Source organism: Notolepis coatsorum, assembly GCF_963971535.1.
Source record: "Notolepis coatsorum genome assembly, chromosome: 2".
NCBI lineage: Eukaryota > Metazoa > Chordata > Actinopteri > Aulopiformes > Paralepididae > Notolepis > Notolepis coatsorum.
The window spans coordinates 121135286-121154991 of record NC_140166.1 but is presented as its reverse complement, the minus strand read 5'-3'; the positions used below and the strand labels follow the sequence as shown (position 1 = coordinate 121154991).

General features: G+C 41.6%; 1 protein-coding gene across 1 annotated transcript in view; it reads right to left on the bottom strand.

Moving 5' to 3' along the window:
* LOC311224381 (uncharacterized protein F13E9.13, mitochondrial) overlaps nt 1–19471 on the bottom strand; it is a gene marked incomplete at both ends in the record, with an annotated part of 53869 nt that extends 34398 nt beyond the window's left edge. Inside the window, 5 exons of the mRNA XM_084309350.1 lie at nt 11193–11320; nt 17101–17251; nt 18029–18209; nt 19238–19320; nt 19399–19471. Coding sequence (XP_084165476.1) covers nt 11193–11320; nt 17101–17251; nt 18029–18209; nt 19238–19320; nt 19399–19471 — 616 coding nt within the window. The remainder of the gene's footprint in view (nt 1–11192; nt 11321–17100; nt 17252–18028; nt 18210–19237; nt 19321–19398) is intronic.
* Nucleotides 19472–19706: the final 235 nt, after the last annotated feature.

The following is a 19706-nucleotide window of genomic DNA, read 5'->3' as shown; positions in this document are numbered from 1 at the left end:
AAAAACCCTCAGCTCAGAACTCGGCAGAATCTGCACCTGGCTCGCTGATAACAAACTATCATTATTACACCTGGGTAAAACAGAGTCCATTCTCTTCGGATCAAATAACAAACTCAGCAAAACCGACGGCTTCTCAGTTACAGTGGGTGACAATATTGTCACAAGGAAAGATGAAATTACATACCTAGGTTCCATCCTAGAGGCAAATCTTTCCTGTGACAAAATGGCATCCAATGTAATCAAAAAAGTCAACCAACGAACTAGATTCTTGTACCGGATCTCCTCTCTGGTAAACAAGAATACCCTGAAGACTCTGGCAGGAGCACTCAGTCAAGGGTACTACAACTATGCTTGCACCTCATGGTACCAAAGCACCTCAAAGGCGCTAAAAACAAGATTACAAACATCAAAAATCAAACTGGTCAGACTACTACTTGACCTTACTCCTAGAACCCACCTCACCCCTGCCCACTTTGACTACCTAGGATGGCTTAGAGTAGACGACAGAGTACAGCAACTTGCAATGGGCCTGGTCTACAAGATACACTACACGACTAAGGTACCCATGTACATGTCAAAATACTTCCCAAAGGTCAGTGAATACCACAACCACAACACCAGAGGGAGCTCCACAAATCATGTTAAACCCAGATTCGGCTCAAACAAGGGAATGTGAATCACTACCCACTTTCAAAACCACTCTCAAAGAGCACCTACGGGAGACTGCAATTCAAAACTGGCCCCTGTGAATGTCCTAACCCAACCCCCTCCAATGTACAGTAAATGTCCTAACCCAATAATACACAAGACCCTCTTCTTGGAACCAAGTATGGTTTCGTCGATATTCCAATGTACAGTTTTGCTTGTACAGTTGTACAGTTTCCCCCACCCCGCCTACCAAACCCCCCCCCCACCCAACCAACCATCTCCAATATACAGTTCCACCCCCCCACCCAACCTACCGAACCACCCCCTCCCCCCCCACCCAACCTCCTCCAATGTACAGTTTCTACGTCAAATGTATATACTCTCTTTTTTAGACTCTTTTTGTATCACAAACAGTACTGTATTTGTAAATCTGGTATGTCATGAATGTATAGATGTAGCAGTACTGTCTATCTGTATGTCGTGTATGTCATATATGTTATGATGAATTAAAAATGGGGGACCCTGATGTAACGGCCATAATGGATTTAATGTGCAGTGGATTTATGTGACCAGGGGGTGGCGCTTCTTTTATTTAAAGGGGAACTCCAACATTTTGGGAAATTAGCTTATTTAACATCTTCCCTGGAGTTAGACAAGAAGATACATACCGGTACCTTTTTTGTCTCTGTGCGTGCATTTTAGCTTTGGGAATAGACGCTCCGTTAGCATAGCTTAGCTTCATCACTGGAAGTGAGGCAGGACAGTAGCCTTACAGTGCCTTACAGTGTATTGCAAGGTCTGACATTGACCGAATTTGATATGCATGACCTTGGTGGTCTCTAGGTCAACTCCTGAAAAGGGGGTCAATGTCAGACCTTGCAATCAAAAGTTAGGGGGCGCACTGAAATTATGGCAAGGGTTATTAGCCCCCTAACTTTTGATTGCAAAGTCTGACATTGACCCCCTTTTCAGGAGTTGACCTAGAGCCCACCAAGGTCATGCATATCAAGTTTGGTCAATGTCAGACCTTGCAATACACTGTAAGGCACTGTAAGGCTACTGTCCTGCCTCATTTCCAGTGATGAAGCTAAGCTATGCTAACGGAGCGTCTATTCCCAAAGCTAAAATGCACGCACAGAGACAAAAAAGGTATGTATCTTCTTGTCTAACTCCAGGGAAGATGTTAAATAAGCTAATTTCCCAAAATGTTGGAGTTCCCCTTTAAGCGTCAGGTACACCTGTATGAGGAGGAGTTTTGACCCGGAAAGGGCAATGGTTTTTGACCGCACGCAGGTCACAGGTCGAAATGTTTGTATGTAATTAGTTATTGTATTCATTATTATTTAATCAGTTTAAGAAGACATTCTGTTTGCACGGTGTGGGAAAATAAATACCATTTTCCCAGTAAAGCTGCCTGCATGTATCATTGGGACAAAGGACTGTTTGGTATCAGACCAGACAAGTAGAACGACGCGTCAGCCAGTCTATCTACGGGATCAAACTGCTCAGTAGCTCCGTATAGACGGGAGCTCCTTTAATACCTGATGTAAACAAGACGAAAGTCTTTCTCTGGTCTGCATCCCCTTAACAATTGTGTGTATTGAGCTGTACTGTATTGTACCCATTCTGCAATCTGTTAATACAGGTTTCAATCAATCAATCAATCAATCAATCAGCACTGTGATAGTTTAACCAGAGACAGTCTATATAATGAGGAGATGGTAACATTGTGGTAGTTTAACCAGAGACAGTCTATATAATGAGGAGATGGATCAATGTGGTAGTTTAACCAGAGACAGTCTATATAATGAGGAGATGGTAACACTGTTGTAGTTTAACCAGAGACAGTCTATATAATGAGGAGATGGATCAATGTGGTAGTTTAACCAGACAGTCTATATAATGAGGAGATGGTAACACTGTGGTAGTTTAACCAGAGACTGTATATATAATGAGGAGATGGTAACACTGTGGTAGTTTAACCAGAGACAGTTTATATAATGAGGAGATGGATCAATGTGGTAGTTTAACCAGAGACAGTCTATATAATGAGGAGATGGATCAATGTGGTAGTTTAACCAGAGACTGTCTATATAATGAGGAGATGGTAACACTGTGGTAGTTTAACCAGAGACAGTCTATATAATGAGGAGATGGTAACACTGTGGTAGTTTAACCAGAGACTGTATATATAATGAGGAGATGGTAACACTGTTGTAGTTTAACCAGAGACAGTCTATATAATGAGGAGATGGATCAATGTGGTAGTTTAACCAGACAGTCTATATAATGAGGAGATGGTAACACTGTGGTAGTTTAACCAGAGACTGTATATATAATGAGGAGATGGTAACACTGTGGTAGTTTAACCAGAGACAGTTTATATAATGAGGAGATGGATCAATGTGGTAGTTTAACCAGAGACAGTCTATATAATGAGGAGATGGATCAATGTGGTAGTTTAACCAGAGACTGTCTATATAATGAGGAGATGGTAACACTGTGGTAGTTTAACCAGAGACAGTCTATATAATGAGGAGATGGTAACACTGTGGTAGTTTAACCAGAGACTGTATATATAATGAGGAGATGGTAACACTGTGGTAGTTTAACCAGAGACAGTCTATATAATGAGGAGATGGTAACACTGTGGTAGTTTAACCAGAGACTGTATATATAATGAGGAGATGGTAACTGTGGTAGTTTAACCAGAGACAGTCTATATAATGAGGAGATGGATCAATGTGGTAGTTTAACCAGATACTGTATATATAATGAGGAGATGGTAACACTGTGGTAGTTTAACCAGAGACTGTATATATAATGAGGAGATGGTAACACTGTGGTAGTTTAACCAGAGACAGTCTATATAATGAGGAGATGGTAACACTGTGGTAGTTTAACCAGAGACAGTCTATATAATGAGGAGATGGTAACACTGTGGTAGTTTAACCAGAGACAGTCTATATAATGAGGAGATGGTAACACTGTGGTAGTTTAACCAGAGACAGTCTATATAATGAGGAGATGGTAACACTGTGGTAGTTTAACCAGAGACAGTCTATATAATGAGGAGATGGATCAATGTGGTAGTTTAACCAGAGACTGTATATAATGAGGAGATGGTAACACTGTGGTAGTTTAACCAGAGACAGTTTATATAATGAGGAGATGGTAACACTGTGGTAGTTTAATATAGCTGATGTTGCCCAGATGGGGGGAGTGACGCCTACACACAAGTGTAAGCATCTCTGGGAGTGCCCTTTTAGTTTTTATATTAACATAATTTGAAACCATAATAATGATGTCAGAGGACAATAACACCGTTGGAATTACTGTAAAAATATATATTTCTTTAAAAGTGAAGTAAATTCTATTTGGGCTACTTCATATTCTATAGATATCAAAGGGAAAGTCACTCTGAAAGTAATTCAATTAATTTATTAGAGTAATGGATTAATACCAGTGTCCTCAAATCTATACGTGTTAGGCATGTCTCCTTTTGATAAGACTGTGTCTCAGAGAATATGTCCCTAAGGTGATTTTGGTTGTTTGATATAATCCAGTCCAGAATACTAAAACCATCTGTCTACTGTAGTTGAGATAACAGTGGAGAAAGTGAGGCCTACAGTGTGATCAGTCTAATAGTCAGAATAGTCACTCTTACACTGTAGATTATTATCCCACTTCTAGTGGATTATCTCATTTCTAGTGGATGAAATAGTGCAAAGCTATCCCCCATTTTTCTGGAACATTCCCAAGGACCCCTGGGGGTCCCTGGACCACAGGTTGAGAACCACTCACACTGATTACAATAAAGAGGTAATCTGTAATAAAATGCCACATTTTAGAGTAACCTTCCTAACCTGGTCATCCACCCATTTTCCCTGTCTTGATTGGGAGTAGGGAGCCCTCTGGTGGCCCGACAGGGGACTGACTCATGGGAGGAGAGAATGTTGTGGTTTAAACCTAAACGGAGCAGGTTTGATTCAATCAATTCAAAGTACAACTTGGATCTACTATTCTACTTTTCACTCATGATAAACATCAATTTTAAACAATTTATTTGAATTTGTTTTGCTGTGATGTCTTGTTTTTGACTTTGGAATGCTGAATCCCGTTTGCACAACACATTTACCTGTGGGTACTAATTAGGGCTGTCAGTTTATCGCGTTAATTAGATTAATTAATTACACAGCAAATTAACGCGTTATGAAAATTACCTCAAAATTTATTACAAAAAAATAATATTTAATTTTAATTTTAATTTTTAGAATTTCTTTTTATCTCATTCATTCCATAAGAACGTAGAATACACATTTATAGACTTTTTTTTAATATGGTCCATTTGCATGTTCTTGGTATCTGATTCTAGGGACATTTATGGATCTCAGGGAATGTATTCCCAGTGTCAGAAATACTGTGTCTGTTACCAGGCTTGAGTAAATTGTAATGAACCAAATGAGAATATCAATACATTTTTTTTTATTTATCTTTGACTGTGAATAACACCATGCTCAAATTGACCAGTGCCCCGTTCCCCGTACCTGGATAACTGAGTTAGCCGGATAATTTCCAGTCAAGCCTGACTTAAGCCGGACCTTCCCATTCCCCGACGCTCGATTGTCTAAATCACCATGACAACAGATCAAAAAGTTTGAGCCTGGTCGGGAGCAGGGTTAACTTCAGTTAGCCGGATGAACCATGGCCACGCCCCCGCAAAGAAGTGACAGCTCGTTTCCTGAAATGATTCTCACAGTCTAGGATCTGCATTATACCATTCTGAATTATGTTTCTGTGCTTCGTTTTCCTAGAGGGGGCTTTTGAAATGTATAATAATAGAACTAAATGCTGATAATAAATCATATTGAGCCTATAGATTTACTTTGTCCTAAATAAAATAATGCACGTCATATACGGCGCTCGGAGTCGCGATACACGCTGCATGTGGTTATTTTAATAACGGCGCATTGCAAATGTGAATCCCGCTGGGATATTTTTAATGAATGAAACCTATCGGCCGTTTGGCTCTGATTAGTTTCATATATTCTCCGCTGTAGATTTGCTTAACGGAGCGCCCGGATTGTGTTTCATTCAAGCATAAAATTGAAGTGTCTATGCGGGGATTGTGGTTTTTGTGTGATATTGTAACTGGGATTAAAATGTCTGATGAGATGCGCTGTTTGACGGATTTGAGAAATTGAATGAGCCGTTGACGTCACATTAATGCATTTGAGAATAAAGAGATAAAACTTCATTCAAAAGTAAAATATTCTAAACACGGGTCTCTCGTCCATTAATGGATAAACAATGAATTTATCCTGTCTGCCACAGTGGCGCAGCGGCTAGTGCTGAATCCTGGCAACCGGGCGACCGGTGTTCGAAACCCCGCGTTTCCAATATAATTTTTTTGGAATATAATATTAATGATTATACGCAAAAGTAGCCTAGTTTTAAGTTAAAATATTATAAATCTACATGCATTGAGGATGTCATTCTTTATATAGCTCTCAACGTGCACCAAATTGAATTATTCCTACATTGCAAAAAGAAGGAAAAGACTAGGATTCGAACCCGGGCCGTCTGCGTGAAAGTCAAAACCACAAACCGTTACACCACAGTGCAGATAAGTAAAAGATCCACCATACATCAATCAATGGGTAAGAGAGCCGTATCCTTATTCTGTATAACAGTTAAACTAATTATTTTCGCTAGCAAGATCTCATTTGATTATTCAATCCATAAACCTACTGCCAGCAGGCAAGTTTAAAGAAATATAATCTGATTGATTGGGGTAATGAGGGACTTAAAATTAGCCTATAGATCATGCATTTAACTTGTCGGCGAGGCTATTGAGCCGTACTGCAATCTGTTAATAAAGTTTTAAATCAATTAATCAATCAATGCCGTTAGAAAATCAGGATCTCTGCTATCGATACGTGCTGGCTTTTCAACTGAAGCGGCCGCGCGCACTTATCCTGGGTCTCAAGTCTGGTTCGAGTTAACGAGACTGAATCCACCTTCGAGGAACAGGAAAATCCCGGCTTCAAACATCGGGTTAACTGAATCTGGATAATGGGACTCTTGATCGACTTAGTTGAACCAGGTACGGGGAATAGGGCCCCAGACCTGAAAAATCTAAGCAAATTAATAGATGGAAGATGATTAAACAGAAGGTTTTGTAGATACAGTACTGAATTCTGCCATCCGGACACATGCAATTTGAAATATGATTATAGAATATAGAATATCAGGCATAAAATGGTTATGCGATTAAAATGCGATTAATTAGATTAATTAATTACAAATCCTGTAATTAATTAGATAAAAAAAAAATCGCCTGACAGCACTAGTACTAATAAAGAAACCTTGAACCTGGACTGGATACAACAACCTTTTTATTCGTTATGTTTAACATTTTTAAATCTCTGAGGTGACGGTACCTAGAGGTCAGAGAAGCAGGCTTGACTGAAAGAAATCTGTGTGGGGAGAGAGAATGAGCGTCACTCTCCCCTTGAGCAAGGCACCGAATGCCCAACTGCTCTAGTAGAGCTGCCCGGTGACCAACAGTCAGACTGCTCTAGTAGAGCTAGGTGTCATGTTGCCTGCAGTACCTCTGAGCTCCTCTATGTTCTAGGTGAAGTGTTCCTGCAGTCGGTACCTCTGAGCTCCTCTATGTTCTAGGTGAAGTGTTCCTGCAGTCGGTACCTCTGAGCTCCTCTATGTTCTAGGTGAAGTGTTCCTGCAGTCGGTACCTCTGAGCTCCTCTATGTTCTAGGTGAAGTGTTCCTGCAGTCAGTACCTCTGAGCTCCTCTATGTTCTAGGTGAAGTGTTCCTGCAGTCAGTACCTCTGAGCTCCTCTATGTTCTAGGTGAAGTGTTCCTGCAGTCGGTACCTCTGAGCTCCTCTATGTTCTAGGTGAAGTATTCCTGCAGTCAGTACCTCTGAGCTCCTCTATGTTCTAGGTGAAGTGTTCCTGCAGTCAGTACCTCTGAGCTCCTCTATGTTCTAGGTGAAGTGTTCCTGCAGTCAGTACCTCTGAGCTCCTCTATGTTCTAGGTGAAGTATTCCTGCAGGAAGCATACTAGGACCGCTACTGTTCCTAATTTATGCAAATGACATGTCGTCAGCTTGTGACTGCAACTTGTTCCTGTTTGCGGACGACTCAGCCCTGCTGGTCTCTGACAAGAACAAGTTACAGGTTGAAAAAACCCTCAGCTCGGAACTAGGCGAAATCTGCATATGGCTCGCTGATAACAAACTATCATTACACCTGGGTAAAACGGAGTCCATTCTCTTCGGTTCAAATAACAAACTCAGCAAGACAGTTACAGTGGGTGACAATATTTTCACAAGGAAAGATGAAATTACCTACCTGGGTTCCATCCTAGAGGCTAATCTCTCCTGTGACAAAATGGCATCCAATGTAATAAAAAAAGTCAACCAACGAACTCGATTCTTGTACCGGATCTCCTCTCTGGTAAACAAGAATACCCTGAAGACTCTGGCAGGAGCACTCATTCAAGGGTACTACGACTATGCTTGCACCTCATGGTACCAAAGCACTTCCCAATCTCAGTTTCGTTTGCTCTACCGAGGGTCAAAGTTGTGGAACTCTTTGCCTCCACATATTTTGGAATTTTCTTTTCTGAAATTCAAAAAAGCACTGAAATCTCATCTCCTAGATCACCAATATTTCCCATATGGACTTCCTTTACAAACTGTGGTCTGATGGCTTGTTGTATTTTGTTATTGTATTTTCGTTTTATTATATATTCTTCCTGTCATTAATTGTTTTCTCTATACCAGAAATCGTATGGCATGGGTGCCTGCTTCGGTGTCTATGTAGGCCTGCTTGTGTGTGTTTGTTTGTTTGGGGGGGGGGGTGAATGCCACATGCAAGATCCTTGTGGATTATATTGTATTATATATGTAATTGTTTTTATATGTGTAAATAAACAAACAAACAAACAAACAAACCTCATGGTACCAAAGCACCTCAAAGGCGCTAAAAACAAAATTACAAACATCTCAAAACAAACTGGTCAGACTACTGCTTGACCTTACTCCTAGAACCCACCTCACCCCTGCCCACTTTGACAACCTAGGATGGCTTAGAGTAGACGACAGAGTACAGCAACTTGCAATGGGCCTGGTCTACAAGATACACTACACAACCAAGGTACCCATGTACATGTCAAAATACTTCCCAAAGGTCAGTGAATACCACGATCACAACACCAGAGGGAGCTCCACAAATCATGTTAAACCCAGATTCGGCTCAAACAAGGGACTAAACACGTTTCGCAATTATGCCACATCAATGTGGAACGCCCTACCCAAAGCTGTAAAGGAATGTGAATCTCTACCCACTTTCAAAACCACTCTCAAGGAACACCTAAGGGAGACTGCAATTCGAAACTGGCCCCTGTAAATGTCCTAACCCAACCCCCTCCAATGTACAGTAATTTACCTAGTATGGTTTTGTCAAAATTCCAATGTACAGTTTTGCTTGTTTGTACAGTGTTTCCCCCCCCCCCCCCCCAACCCCCTCCAATGTAAATTAGTATGGTTGTCAATATCCCAATGTACAGTTTTGCTTGTACAGTTGTACAGTGTTTCCCCCCCAACCCCTCCCTACCCAACCCCCCCCCACACAACCCCACCCAACCTCCTCCAATGTACAGTTTTTACGTCAAATGTATACACTCCCTTTTCTGGACTCTTTTTGTATCACAAACAGTACTGTATTTGCATCTGGTATGTCATAAATGTATAGATGTAGCAGTACTGTCTATCTGTATGTCATGTATGTCATATATGTTATGATGAATTGAAAATGGGGGACCCTGATGTAAACTAAAAGTCTTTCTCTGGTCTCCATCCCCTTAACAATTGTGTATATTGAGCTGTACTGTATTGTACCCATTCTGCAATCTGTTAATAAAGTTTTCAATCAATCAATCAAGCAGTACCTCTGAGCTCCTCTATGTTCTAGGTGAAGTATTCCTGCAGTACCTCTGAGCTCCTCTATGTTCTAGGTTAGCGGTTCCCAAACTTTTTTGGCCGTGCACCCCCTGTCACCTCCCGACCTAGCTGACCACCCCCCAATGGGTTTCCGTTAGAAAAAATTGTTGCCGGTCTCCGTGCACAGATGAAGCACACCTGTGTCAGACACGCCCGAGACATTATTGTTTATTATTATTATTAAAACGTACGTTTTTTATTAACCTGTTCCACACAATGTGAAAATCTGCATAAAATATATACCTAGGTAAATGGAATATTGCTCCACTTCTACAAGGGCTATTTGCATATTCTTTGTATCTAGGTACATCTATGGACCTCAGGGAATGTATTCACAGTGTCAGAAATATTGTGTCTATTACTAGGCTTGCTTAAATTGTGATGAAACAAAGGAGAATATGAATTATGATTTTTCTTTGCATCTTTGACAGTGAATAACACCATGATAATAATGACCAAACTTAAAAAACTGCCACTAATCTTGGTCAGTACCCTCTTGAGATCATGTGTACAAAAAATCTAAGGAAATTAATAAAGGGAAGATGATAAAACCGAAGGTTCTGTAGATACAGTACTGAATTCTCCCATCCGGACCAATGCAATTTGAAATATTATTATAGAATATAGAATAGATGCTTATACATTACATTATTATAGCCAATTCGCACATTTATATATATATACATATATTATCTTTCAAATGCAGAGTTCAATTTGGATTTAGTATCACCAGGCATGCATAAGAACAAATAATGATATCTACTGTAATCTACTGTACTTTTTTATTTTCCCCACAGTGCAACCGTTTTGAAACTAATTTCAGATCTAATTGTTCCTACATGCTAACAATAGGGAGGAGAAACTAACTGCGTTTCAATATTTGTCAAAAACGTTACCTTTTGTGGCTTATTATCGCGAATCATAACAATTATTGATATGATTCATTCAGAACGCTGAACTTTGAACCACTACAGTATGTGACAGGAAGTGTAGTTCGGAAAAATTCGCTGGTCGACAGCTATGTATGTCCTCTGCAAAATGGCTGCAAAAAGACTACAATTCCCATAGTTCAAAATATCCATTTCCGGTTTCGGCTTGGCCAGACGATCGCAAATCGAAAACTTAAAACTATCTTTTGGCACTTTTAACATTTTGCTAAACTAACGTATTGATGAGAATATACATTCTACATGCTTTTGTGACATGTTAGTGATGTTAATACTTGAAAACGTTTGATTTTAAAATCGCACATTTTTTTGCATCACTGAAAAATATGGATCTATGATCATAATGTCATTTAGGGGTCGGTACCTGGGGGGTGGAACAGGTTAAAACGTTTCTTGAATTTCATGATTTACACAGTGAAAATCCCCATTTTGAAATAATGTATATTAGTCATATTTATTAGTAAAATAACACCATAGCACCGCCATTAGCCTTTTCATGTCATGCACCACCTAGAGGGCGCTCGCGCGCACCACAGTTTGGGAACCACTGAGAAGTGTTCCTGCAGTACCTCTGAGCTCCTGCGGGTCGGCCTGCACCCCGGTGGCGGTCCCCGTGATGATGAGGCCGTCTGAGAGGAAGAACTCGGCGGCTCTGGCCGTCTCCTCGACGCTCACGTCCGACGTCAGGGCGTGGGAACTGGAGACAAACAACGAGCTCAATCAGGAACACTTCAACAAAACACAATGAATGTAGAGGAACGGTGCCGAGACAAAACTCACAAAAGTTCCACAGTACGACCAAACACATACCGTAGGCACGAGGACAACGGGGCACAGGTACATTTACATTTTACAGGTACAGCGAGCCTAGGGTGACCAGATGCAAAAAGTCCAAAAGCAGGACAACAGTAAGATTTTGGTGGGACAAAGTGGGACAGATAGATAATGTAAAAAATTTTATTAGCATAACTCGTCTTCACCGAATAGATAAAGGTTAAATCAAAATAAATACAAATTAAATACAAAATTATATCTCTCCACATTAATTTTGGCACTGGCAGCCGGCTTGTTACCACCTAACATCTGTTTTAAATATTCAAACTTTATCACTTGACAGGAATGTCTTGTGTTCGATATTCCCTGTTAACACAGAACTAGGGAACACTAGGGAACAAAAATAATAATACAAATAAATTGTGTTTCTCTATTAGAATAACTATGGATGTAGCTTTTGTACGACCACACCATTTATTTTTTTGCAATATCTGAGTCTGGCCAAATGACAGGAGCTAGCTTGCTACCACAGTCGGCTGACCTGTATGAATGGGAGTGTTGTACAGTGTGATAGACGCTTGTTATCTCCGCTGCAGTGACCTTGTCCGTCTGGCTATAATTTTTTGGTTTAAGAAGAAACATATCCATAGATCTGGATGTTTCTTTTTGGTGAGCCACTTTCATGTGAGACTCACGTCCACTGTGGCGCTTCAAGTCGTATTCTCCTCCATGAGCAATTGAAAACGAACTATGACACAAAACACAGAAAGCTCCCCTGAGGATTGCGTGACATCGGCCTCACCCAGGCATGTGTCGTTTGCCAGTCTTGGTTGTAACTGCAGGTCCGTTTCTTTTTACTGCTTTCCATCTTGATTCATAGTTCGCTTGTAATGTTGTTGTGTTTTCTTTTTTGACAGCTAGCTAAACGTTGACAGTGCGCGACAATTTAGCGCGCTAAATTACTATAACCAATCAGATCTGCGATATGAGGTAGCATCACGACTCTCACGAGCAGAGCGCTAAATTACTACCTAACCAATCAGATCTGTGATATGAGGTAGCGTCACGAGCAGAGCAATATGTGTGGACAAGAGGCGGGTTGCTACGTTTACTGTAGGGAGGGGCTTTTAGACCAATGTTTTTTTTTTGCTTCGAAAAGAGGGACATCCTCTCAATATGTGGGACGCGGGACATTCGGTCAAATGGTGGGACAGTACAACCAAAAGGGGGACACCTGGTCACCCTAATGCGAGCCATGTGATAGATAGTAGACAATACAGGCATACATGTACTGTATGGACATTAGCATTAGCACTAGCAGCGTGGAATCGTTGTAAAACAAGGTAAACAAGTGTACACACATACCAGTGTTTCCTACATAGATATATTTGTGGTGGCCGACCACATCGTCAGACAGGCCCACCACAAATTGATTCTCTAGAATGGTGGTACAGTAGCATAATAACAGTAGTATTTTATGTTGCAGACAAAAAAGAATATCTTAGAATAGAAAGATTAGTTTTAAATAAACAAAATATGTATTTTTTTGCTGCTGTGAAGCAATTCTTGTATGAAAGGTGCTATACAAATAAAGTTTATTATTATTATTAAGTAAGTATGTATTGATAAAATAACATAAAAACCAACACATATGTATTGATAAAAGTATATAAAAACCAATAAGTATTTATTGATACAAGTACATAAAAAACAATGCATTTCAGCAAGGTGCCTTCATCGGGGTTCAGGTATTAGTACACAGTTCTTTCCACTACTAGGAATTTGGATGGGTGCTTGCTCACACAAAGACGACAAAAACAACACATACAAATAAATATAGAAATAAAAAATAGAAATGATAAAAGAAGTGGTGTACAAATGCAGTAGAGGCGAAGGTCAAAAATAGAATCTGAGAAGTGTCACAATATGCAGTAATAATAGAAATAGAACATACAGAACATTTGCAGTGATGGAAAGAATATCTTCTTTGCTGTACAGGAGATAACGTTTATACCATGGCCCCAGTTAAAAGCTTCACAGCACAGCTGAAAGGCAGAGCAGATCCTGTGACCTACTCGTGCACGCACGTAAAAAGGTAAGCAGCGTGTGTGACACCATTTTTGAGATGGTGCACGATCATCAAAAGAAGAGGCAGGCCAGCGGCTGAGTGGGGCGGTCAGGGACATGCAAATTGGCTTTTCAACTGCAAATGGCTGAGGAGGAGGTGGATGTGACCACTGCATCCCACTTGCTATACAAATGCTTATTACCTCATGCCCAGCGCATTGGCTCTGGTATTGTCATCGGTGTTGTTCTGTTTCATTTGCAAATGGGGCTGAGGGTAGGCGGTTGCCTAGCTGTTCCCCTGGCGTTTTTCAGGATATTGCATAGGTTACTTTTAGCAAGGAAAAAAGTTTAAACAAGCTATTGAACCTATGAAATTGATTCAGGAATACTATCTTTAAATGATGGCCAAAATCTGAATAGCTTAGATAGATAGATAGATAGATAGATAGATAGATAGATAGATAGATAGATAGATAGATAGATAGATAGATAGATAGATTATCCAGACAGACAGACAGAGACAGACAGACAGACATAAACAATATATATATATATATATATATATATATATATATATATATATATATATATATATATATATTCTCCAGACCTCTCTTGGCAGAGCCTGAGGTGTGGCCAGCAGTAGCAGCCCCTCCCCCTATCCCTACTCAACTCCAACCCACAAAACAAAAACTGTAAACAAAGTGCAATACCAAGCACGGCTCTTTTGCCTAGAGTTTGACGATGTTTGACGATGATGTTTATAAATGTTTTCATGACATGTCAGTACCTCCTCAGCGTTCTGCGTCTGCTGAAGCTAAAGGTGTCAAGTTACCACATATTTTACCATGAGAGGTTTGCCCTTGACAGGTTCACAAATAACAATCTGAATAGTGTTAGGACCCTGAGTCATTATTGGTATGTTGTTTTCTCTGTTCTCTCCCTCTGCTTGTGTGTGTGTATTAGGGCTGTCAATGAATATTCTATATTCAAATTAAAAGGTGCTGTAAGTGGTATGTTTTGGTTAAAAATAAGTGATTTCTTTATTTTTATTTTCACTTGGCTGAAAGTGACGCAGCGTGTCTCCTGTACATCATGCAGCGCATTCAGGCCCACGTGGGAAGTTGAGGGGAATCGAATCTGAATGTATGTTGTTTTTGCTTAGTTTTTTTTTTACAAGTCGATTATTAAAGGTGCTATGAGTGGTATTTTCTTAAATAGCTCTACATTCCGACAGCCATCACTAGTATAGAGTGTTTGGTCAGTAACATGGGTCTCTCAGTCCCTCTATTCTCGATCCTCGCTCCACAATAGTGGAATGGACTTCCCCACCACATTCTGGACAGCTGAAACTGCGTCCCTCGCAGGAATGGGAGTGGCTGGCTCTGCGCTGACATGGCTGACATCATACCTCAGCGACCGCTCCTACCAAGTGTCATGGAGAGGGTCCCTGTCGGCCCCCCGCCCCCTGCAGATGGGTGTCCCTCAGGGCTCCGTCCTTGGACTCCTCCTCTTCTCCCTCTACACCAAATCTCTGGGTAACATTATCACGTCTCATGCCTTCTCGTATCATTGCTATGCCGATGATACTCAACTCTTCTTCTCCTCCCTCGGATATCCACGTTGCTGAGCGGATCTCGGCCTGTCTGTCCGACATCTCCGCCTGGATGACGTCCAACCACCTCAAACTGAACCTAAGCAAAACAGAATTGTTTCACCTGCCGGCCAAATCCTCCCCCCTGACTGACCTTTCCATCACAGTGGAGATGGAGAATGTAGCTGTGGCCGCATCCCTGACCGCCAAGAACCTTGGTGTTGTCCTTCATGACCAGCTGAACTTCTCCGCTCACATTGCAGCGACAACCAGAACCTGCAGATTCCTCCTGAGCAACGTCAGAAGGATCCGCCCCTTCCTGACAAAAGAAGCCACCCAACTCCTCGTCCAATCAACAGTCATCTCCCGCCTCAACTACTGCAATGCACTGCTTGCTGGCCTCCCGACCACTGCCACCAAACCTCTTCTCGCAAGTTCTCAGTCCTTGCCCCACAATGGTGGAACGAACTTACCACCACAGTTAGGACAGCAGAAAGCCGACCAATCTTTCGCCGTCGACTAAAGACACACTTCTTCTATCAATACCTAAAAAAAAAAAAAAACGAACCCTAACTAACCATTCTGTCATGCACTTAACCCTTTCACTGCCACACGACAGAAGGTTAACCCTTTACTATCACACAACCGACGGCGATGCTCCATCATTAGCATCATTAGCTCCGCGGACCGGTTGTGTGATAGTAAAGGGCTAACCTTCTGTATTGTCACAGTGAAAGGGTTAACCGGCTGTTGTGTGGCAGTGAAAGGGTTAATATACTAAACCTACATTGTAGCACTCAGCACTTTGATGAATATTGTTACTCAGAGTTGTACCCTTCCTGCTGACTTGTCGTACAAAACTTGTAAGTCGCTTTGGATAAAAGCGTCAGCTAAATGACTAAATGTAGAATGGAAATGGAAACGTCCCCATTTCTCTGCCGTTGACTAAAAACACTTCTTCAATTTTAAAAGAAAAGTATTTTATAATTATTTTTACTATTAATATTATGCACTTTTCTACTAAGTAATCTACTGTGCCTATACTAACTACTATGCTAATATATCTATACTACTATGCACTCAAGACTGTAGCACTCAAGTTCTACACTGTTTGACAAACAATCTTAATTACCCTTAGCTGCCAAAGTTGTACCCTTCCTGCTGACTTGTTGCACACAACTTGTAAGTTGCTTTGGATAAAAGCGCTCAGTTAAATGACTAAATGTAAAATGTAAATGTACAGGCGACACGCCAGAGACCCACCTCTCGTCAACAATTCCTTGTCACTGTCATCATTTGTAACTTGTTTGACTGGTAACAGTCAAAGTCATTCCTCCAAGAGCAGTTAACCAGAAGAAAAACACATGTTCCTGAATGGAGGGGATCTTTAAAGGTGCTATAGACAACATTGAGCCACTAGATGATGTCATCGGGGACATTGAATCCTTGTGTTGTGTTAATTACAGCTCAATGAAATGATAAGGTAGCAGTCCCTACAAGACAAGGTATTGGTATTTTCTTTATCTACACCATTTTATGGTGCTCTAATTAACACAACAATAATATATATATTCAAACTAATTTACTCTCAATAACTGTCAAACGAAATTAATGTGTGCAAAATGTGTACTGCATTTATATAGCGCTTTTATCCAAAGCGCTTTACAACTTATGCCTCACATTCAACCATTCACCACTCACACATTCACACACCGATGCCGGAGGCAACCATGCAAGGTGCCAGCCTGCTCATCGGGAGCAGTTAGGGGTTACGTGTTGCTCAAGGACACCTCGAATCGAACCGGGAACCTTCTGATTACCAGACGACTGCTCTACCATCTGAGCCACTGTTTAGAGTTTTTGGACATGTGTGAGATGATGCGTATTCGAACCCAGGACGCTGCGGTTACGCTGAGCATATATACGTGGTGCGCCACCGGGGCGCCCCATAAATCTGCATTGTGCAGATTAGGTTAAGTGCCCCTTTAAAATCGTACGTATTAGTGACAGATGAATCTGTAACCTTCTGACTGTGGTCTCACCTGTGTTTCTTCTTGATATCAGTGAAGATCTGCACGTGCTCAGCACCTATCTGCTTGCGGTACCTGAGCAGGTCGCCGGCGCAGGCGTCCAGGAGGCCCTCGTCAGCCACGTGGGAGAAGACGAAGCCCTCGGCTCTGATGAAATCCAGACCTTCAACACAAACACAACATACTGATACCTGGGGAACATTATCATTTCTGACCGAGCGGTGCGTCAGCAAGGGATCCTGGAAGACCCCAGCCACCGAACCACAAACTGTCTGAGCTCATGCCGTCTGGCTGATGGTACCACAGTCTCAGGTCCACAAGCAAGAGAACACTGGACAGGTACTTCCACCAGGGGGCAAACAGACTACTGACAAACAGACTCTCAAACACACCACACAAGCACACTTATCACACACACACACACACACACACACACACACACACACACACACACACACACACACACACACACACACACACATACACACACGGAAAAAACAAGCATCTCACGTTTTTCTGAATGTATGTAGATTTAAAAAACTGTGACAATAAAATAATCGTAATCTAAATGAATGAGTGACAAATCAATAGGAAAGAAAACAATGTGTGTCTTAGGCTACGTTCACACTACAGGTGAAAGTGGCCCAAATCTGATTATTTTTTTGGTTCATATGTGACTCAGATGTGGGGATCTTTCACAACAGTGTGAACAGCACAAATCACATGGAATCTGATCTTTTAAATTCTGATTTGGGCCACTTTCATATGTGGTCCTAAATCAGACACATGTCTTTTTTTGCAATGCGACCTCAGTCTGAACAGTCTTTCATGTGACCTTAACGTCACTCTAGATTGCCATTTGTCACAATTTTCTCCAACCAATTTATTTATTAAACAGACAGCACTGGAAGTGGGCGGGGCATGCAGGGTGAATATGAACCTGAGGCCAGAGCGACGGCCAGCGCAGGCTGGTTAGCAGCAGACAGTATTTGGACTCCCAGAGGAAGGGATGGACAGAGGCCTCTCACTGCAGAACACACCGCTGTCATAGACGCACACACCTCTGGCCCCAGCGAGAAGGAGTAGGGGACGTCATGCATGTTCTCGATGATCAGCCCATCCTGAGAGACAGAGACAGGCAGGCACAGGCAGACAGAGACAGGCAGGCACAGGTAGACAGACAGGCAGACAGACAGACAGACAGACAGACATACAGACAGACAGACAGACAGACAGACAGACAGACAGAGACAGGCAGGCAGGCAGGCAGACAGACAGACAGACATACAGACAGACAGACAGACAGACAGACAGACAGAGACAGGCAGGCAGACAGACAGACAGACAGACAGACAGACAGAGACAGGCAGGCAGACAGACAGACAGACAGACAGACAGACAGAGACAGGCAGGCAGGCAGACAGACAGACATACAGACAGACAGACAGACAGAGACAGGCAGGCAGACAGACAGACAGACAGACAGACAGACAGACAGACAGACAGACAGACAGACAGACAGACAGACAGACAGAGACAGGCAGGCAGACAGACAGACAGACAGACAGACAGAGACAGGCAGGCAGGCAGGCAGACAGACAGACAGACAGACAGGCAGGCAGACAGACAGACAGACAGACAGACAGACAGACAGACAGACAGTTATACAGTTATTTATTACTCCTAAGGTATCATCAGTGATCTTAGATGTCTCAGCAAACTGACTATTAAACTGAAATAACACTGAAATCTGACATTGAGTCAACATCAATATTATGTTGATTTAAATGCAAACATTAGTATATTTTGGTAGATCTAATCATCTAACCATGAATCAATCAATCTAGATGAATAGTTGCCAATGTTGGGTCTGGGATCATGGATCTTAACGGTAGTCTCTGGCAAAAAGAGGAAACATTTAAGCTACTTCCACTGTTTTAGTTGACTAGTTATCACAATGATAGAAAATAAGAATGACTATTTTGATCGTACCTTTCCCTCTCCCCATTATTACCTCAAATTATATGCAATTCTGAGCTAGATCATGTCCAACAATATTTTAAGGGGTCCCTGTGAGTCTTATCCGTTGGGGGTCCGTGACTGACAGGAACAGGTTTGGGAACCTCTGATAGTACAGGAGTGTACTTACAATCCCTGCGTTCTGATAGATCTCTGCTTCTCTACAAGCTGCTTCGATGATCTGTGGGATTTTCATACAGCCTAAAGGTGTGCCTGGATTGGAACATATCAACACAATTAAAACAAGCTTATTTGACGATGCGGTTTTAACTCAATGACAAGAGTGTTTACCTGGTAAGGCTTGGACATGAATCATTCCGATCACCACAGATTTAAGACGCCCAAAGAGATCTAGAAACTTCATTGTCCTGTTGTCCACAAGTAACCACGCAGCAGAAAATGTCCCTTTCGCCCTAGCTTGCTGTCACGTGATTGGTCAAGGTCCAAGTTTGTTTGAACTGTTCTAAAGGAATTATCCAAACAATGGTGTGTCATGTATGTAATGAATACCCGTTTGTATTGCATTAGTCCAACATCCGCTTTGAAAATGTCCTGGGCAATGCAACAGGTGAATGAATGAATGAATGAATGAATGAATG